A 5932-nucleotide genomic window follows, 5' to 3' on the forward strand; every position below is an offset into this window, starting at 1 on the left:
TGATGTGCTGTTCCAGTCATTTTTGGATAATCTTCAGTAAAATCTTGCTTGCATGTGAAATCAGTGAGATTGTTCTATAGTTTCCACACTCTGTTGGATCACCGTTCTTTGGGATAGGAACAAATATAGATCTCTAGTAGATATATAAAATCCCAGAAAGAATCAGGCAGAGAATTCTTGACACTAAATGAAAGATTAAACAAATTAAGTATAAGATCAACAATCACAATCAGTCAGATTTCTCTAGAGAGAATTCTCAGAAGGAAAACAACTTTTATAATAGCCGTCCATAAGAAGAAAAAGTTAGGAGTTAGAAATAAACTTAACAAAACAAACAAAAGACCAATAAAAAGGAAACTATAAAATACTATAAGAAATCCAAAGTTGTTAGATACTGTCAACTGTAACTTATAGCAACCTTATGAACAGATCAAAACTTCCTGCACCATCTTCACAAACTCAAGTCCATACTCAAGGCTACTGTTTCAGTCACTGACCAATCTAACTGAGGAGCTTATTTTCTTTTGTTAACTCTCTGCTTTTCTAACATGATATCTTTTTTCCAAGGACTGGTGCATCATGACAAAATGTCCAAAGAAGAAACCCAAAGAGATCTAAATAAAGGGAAAAATATACTGTACTCAAGGGAGCTCTGGTAGCTTTGTGCTAAGGAGCTGCTCTATCAACCAACCCAAAGATGTGGTTCAAATCCCTGCTGCTCCATGGGAGAAAGCTTAGAAATCTCTTCCTATGTGACTTATACCACCTCCGAAAATATATTGGATGGTCAGCTATGAGTTTAGCAGAAAGACTTAACATTGCAAAAAATGTCAGCATTACCTAAAGTAATGTATAAATACAATGCAATCCCAATGTAGATACCACTGTCATTCTTCAAAAGAATGGAAAGACTAATCAACTTTCTATGGAGAGGAAAGATATCCTAGATAAGCAAAACACTACAGAAGAAAACCAAAGTAGGAGGTCTCATCCTCAACTTCAAACCTACTATAAAGCTATCAGGACCAGAGCTGCCAACACAAAGGTACACGGTTCAAATCCAACAGCTGCTCCATGAATGAAAAATGGGTAATTTCTTCCTCCGAGATTTACTGCCTCTGAAAATACACTGTAGTGACAGCTATGGATGGCAAAGAACAACACAGCCATCGTAGTCAAAATAGCCAGGTACTGATAATAGGGGAGACACTGAGACAACTGAACATAACTGAGACCTCATGAGTAAGCCCATTCTGTCTGAAGATATGTGAGGAGTAAGGCACTTACTCATCAACAACCTGTGTTATGTAGATAACACAATCTTGCTTGCTGAAATCAAAGAGTAGAAAAACCTGCATGAGATCAAAGACTTTAGCATTCAATATGGACTGCATCTCCAAAATAAAATAAACAAAAATCCTCACCAATAGATCAATAGGTAACATCATGATAGATGAAGAAAAGATGGAGGTATTAATAATTTCATTTTACTTAGATCCACCTTCAACATCCAGGGTTAACAGTAAGAAAAAAACCAAAAAACAAAAGGCATGTTGCATTGGGAAAATCTCCTGTAAAGGACCTCTTAAAAGTTCTGAAGAGCAATGACATCAGTTTAAAGATTAAGGTCTTCTTGATTCAAGCCATGGACTTTTCAATTATTTGCTATGCATTTGAAAATTGGACAATGAGCAAGGATAAGACAAGATGAATTGATGCCTTGAATTGTGATGCTGGAGAAAAGTGCTGACTATCCCATGGATTGTCAAAAGAATAAAGAAGTTTGGGTTGGAGTGTGCTTCTTAGATGCATGGATGGTGAAACGTCATCTCACATACTTTGGGCATGTTGTCAAGAGTAGCCTAGCCAAGTCCTTGGAAAAGGACATCAAGCAGGAAAAGTGGAGAGTCAGAGAAAGGGAAGACAATTCCCAACAAGATGACATATGGGCTTGAGCTTGCTGGAGATTGTGACAATGGTGAAGGATAGGGCAAGGTTCAGATTTGTTGTTGAAAGGGTCACTATGAACCGTTTTCAGCTGTCACTGACTCTGACTCTGTCATTAACTCTGACTCATGACAACCTTATGCATGAAGAACAGAATTGTTCCACAAGATTTTCAAGGCCTTGAGTTTTCAGAAGCAGTCCTCAGGACCATCTCCAATTATACCCCTCTGGGTATACTCAGGGAATAGTTGAGTGCTTAACCATTGGCAAGACCCAGGGAAACTACACTGTAGATTGAATCTAGGTCAACATTCCTTTTTATTTTCTAGACGTATACAAACCAGAAATAAAAACTAATCAAATACTCAATTTCAAATATCTATAGTTTAGAATGGCATACAACATTGCTCCCTTACACTAAGCAAAATATTCTTAAATATAGCTTGCCTCTGGAAGCTCTATGAACTTAGAGAAACAATGAAAGTTATACAAGTGTTCAGGTCTTTCATTCATAGGGTTGCTATGAAGTTGTCTATGACTCACAGCACTTAACAACAACAACAATGTATATATAAACATGCTGCTGTTGTTACATGCTGTCAACTCAGAACTGACTCAGCAACTTTCCAAGAGGCTTTTAGAATCTATGAACTGCAAGGGAAGACACTGCTCTTCTTTCTCCCACACAGTAGCTGGTAGATTCAAACTGCCTTCATTTGGGTTGGTAGTTCAACTCCTTACACAGTATACCAGAGCTCACTATAAATAGACATTGCATGCTTAAAAGAAATTCTCAAGATTTAAATCATGTGTTTTAGCTAATACTTCATCGTTCATTCTAATAAAATGAGTCATATACATAAAGGAAAAAAATAGATATAGCACCCTCCCTGAAGAGTCTGGGGGTTGTTTTCCCCTAAAATTTATATTGAATTGTTTAAGAATAGACTCTCAGAACATTAAGTAATGTAAACACATGTGAAAATTCATTTATTGTCTACCTCTTTTCAAAAGTAATAATCTGCATATGTTTGTTTAAGCCAACTAGAAAAAAAATACTGAAGACATGCTAAAAATAATTTTAGATACTTTACCTGCTCCTGGATGTACAGAAATCACAGCTTTAGCTAATACTATCCCCAGTAGCTTTGAAACAGAAATGCGAACATCATAATTAGAACCTTCAAAGGACTTAAAACACAGTGTGGCCACACTATCCAAGTCTGTGCTCCACATAAAGACAGCTTCATTCTGAAGTTCAAGGAGACACTATTCAATTGGAAAAACAGAAATTAATAAAAAACAAAAAATATAAATGTCAAGCTCACGTCTATATAAGTTGTAAAAACTATTACAATCTAAGAAAACTGGGCAAATTCAAAGTATCTAAATAATGACTGCAGTGACAATAACAAAATACTTATTAAAAGTCAAACAAAATATGCAATGTGCCTACAAAAGTTGTGATGGTGAAGAACCAATTACAAATCAGAAATTTAACTCATGAATTTCTTCGTTTTAAGCAAATGTGAAAATAATCAACACAGCAACACAGTTCTATCATACTATCAAACCAATTAATTGGTTTAAGATGACTTGATTTAAAACAACAACAACAAAACCCCTCTACTTTCAGGAGAGATTGGAACTCTCATGAAGTGCTGATGGGATTCTGGAAGGCAGTTTGGCATTTCCTCAAGAAGCTGAACATAGAGATCCCATATGGCCCCGCTACTGCACTGCTGGGAATACAGCCCAAAGAAAATAGAGCTCGAACACAAACAGAGATTTGTACACTTATGTTCATAGCAGCGTTATTCACAATACCAAGAAAATATAAGTATCCCAAATGTCCATCAACAAACAAATAGACTGAGAAATAGTACATTCACACAATGAAATACCATATACACTAAGAAGCAAAAAATAACATAGGAGAATCTAGAGAGCATTATGCTGAGTGAACAAACTCAGCCTCATAAGGACAAATATGGCATAAGACCATTGTTGTGAAAACAGAAGGATAACTAGTGAAAAACTGAAGGGGAAAGGGGTTAAGAGGTTCAGAGAGTGGGGAGGGGAAGAAATCACTAGAATAAAGAGAATCGTCGGTGGAGGGTGAAGGAATTAGGAAAGATCCAATGGGGACCTGAAAAAATAGGGCAATAGTAGTCTTAGATTGGTGGTGATTAATTTTATAAAATATAATATGCAAGAGTGATCATTTGAAAAACTATATTAATGTAGGAATGTGTGAAACATAATGTACATGAATTACACACAATGTATATGAATTTTGTATGTAAACCAATATAAAATAAAGTGGAGGAAAAATTTAAAAAAAAATTCCCCTCCACTTTCAAACAACATTAAGTTTCATATGTAAATTTCAGTTTCCACAACTTTAGAAATGAGTCAGAGCTGAGTATAATGAGTACTAAAGTCAGGTGGCCTCCTGGTAAAAAAATCTGTGTTGCAATCCCAAAGGTACGTGGTTTGAATCTGCCAGCTGCTTCACCTCCCATGCAATTAAACCTCTGAAAACCCACTGAAAGGTCAGGTATGAGTCAGTTCTGACTTGACAGTACACAACAATAAGAGTCAAGGAACTCTTATGATTCTGAAATGTGTTGCAAAATCCATGAAGCATCCTGCAAAATGGAAATTACTTTCTGGACTCAGTTTAGCGATAAATAAAAATGGGACAGAGAGTTCTTACTTGATCACTAAGTGGTAGCTCTATAATCATACAGCTATTACTAATGTTTTCACAGGAATAAAATTTCATTTTCTTTACGTAAATTTTTAGATCATTTGCTTATAAATTTTACCTTTGCAGCAGCACAACGAACAGCCATGGATCTATCTGTTAAGCATGATTTAGCAGCTTTGTAAACATCTCTGTGACAAGATGTAGCAGCAGCTCCTAGTCCATTCAATATATTTTGCAGACTTAGCATAATCTCATATCGTCCTTGAGACTGACAACAAAGAAAAGAAAACATGTGAAAGATTTCAAAAAAGGAAAAACAAAACCCCACTTCAAGAAAATCATGAAGCACTCATGTTTATTCCATATATCAGAGATAACTGAGGACTTTGTACGTATGAATCAACCCACTCTGACATCAAGAAACATTAAGAATTGTTATTTGAATGAAGTCTTTATAATTATTTGTCTTATTATTTTTATAATAATTTTATATATATATTTTATAATTTTATATATATATAATTTTATAATTATTAGTCATTTCAACACAATAAAAATTCCACAGAACTAATAGAGAGATTGAGTTTATATGAAAAACGCCTAGCTTAAAGTCTACATGCTGCTCACTCTCTCTCATTGCCAACTAGTTGAAATCTACTCTTTTAAAGTAGACTGACTCCCTTGTGGGTTTCCAAGCCTGCAAATCACATGAGAGGAGACTGCCCAGCTTTCATCCACTGGAGTTGCCTTTTATCCACTGGAGCCTGTGGGTTGAGGCAGCTCAAATTTCTATGGACTATGTAACCAGAGCCCCCTTACATGTTGGCAAGAATGCAATAAACAGTTGCTATAGTGGAGAAGGATGGGCAGTCTCCTCCTGTGCAATTAACTGCCTCTGAAAACCTGCTGGAGGGTCAGCTACGGGTCAATTCCAACTCTACAGTACTCAACAACAACAATGTATGAAATAATATAAATGTAGGCTCTGCCATCTATCAAATACATGATCTTCGGAATATTTGATTTTTTTACCTGTCAGAGATAACAGTGCCTTGGCTGACTGGCAAGGAGTTGCACTGAAAAGCCAAAGGCATATGGTTCAAATCCACCAGCTACTCCATGGGAAAAGATGTTGTTGATATGTGCCGTTGAGTCGCCGCGACTCATAGCGACACTATGTACAACAGCCCTAAACTCTGCTCTGTCCTGTGCCAATTGCACTGTCTCTGACACTCCCATCCCAACTATTCCAGTCACTGAATCAATCCACCT

General features: G+C 36.3%; 1 protein-coding gene across 2 annotated transcripts in view; it reads right to left on the reverse strand.

Moving 5' to 3' along the window:
- HEATR5A (HEAT repeat containing 5A) overlaps positions 1-5932 on the reverse strand; it is a 154937-nt gene that overhangs the window by 137185 nt on the left and 11820 nt on the right. The window contains exons 4-5 of one of the 2 annotated variants that reach the window (XM_006889975.1): positions 4779-4928; positions 3042-3216 (exon numbers count right to left, since the gene is read on the reverse strand). In XM_006889975.1, coding sequence (XP_006890037.1) covers positions 3042-3216; positions 4779-4928 — 325 coding nt within the window. The remainder of the gene's footprint in view (positions 1-3041; positions 3217-4778; positions 4929-5932) is intronic. The other variant, XM_006889976.1, reaches the window with a different exon arrangement.

Source organism: Elephantulus edwardii, unplaced genomic scaffold, assembly GCF_000299155.1.
Source record: "Elephantulus edwardii isolate Elephantulus edwardi_28Jun2011 unplaced genomic scaffold, EleEdw1.0 scaffold00084, whole genome shotgun sequence".
Classification (NCBI taxonomy): Eukaryota; Metazoa; Chordata; class Mammalia; order Macroscelidea; family Macroscelididae; genus Elephantulus; species Elephantulus edwardii.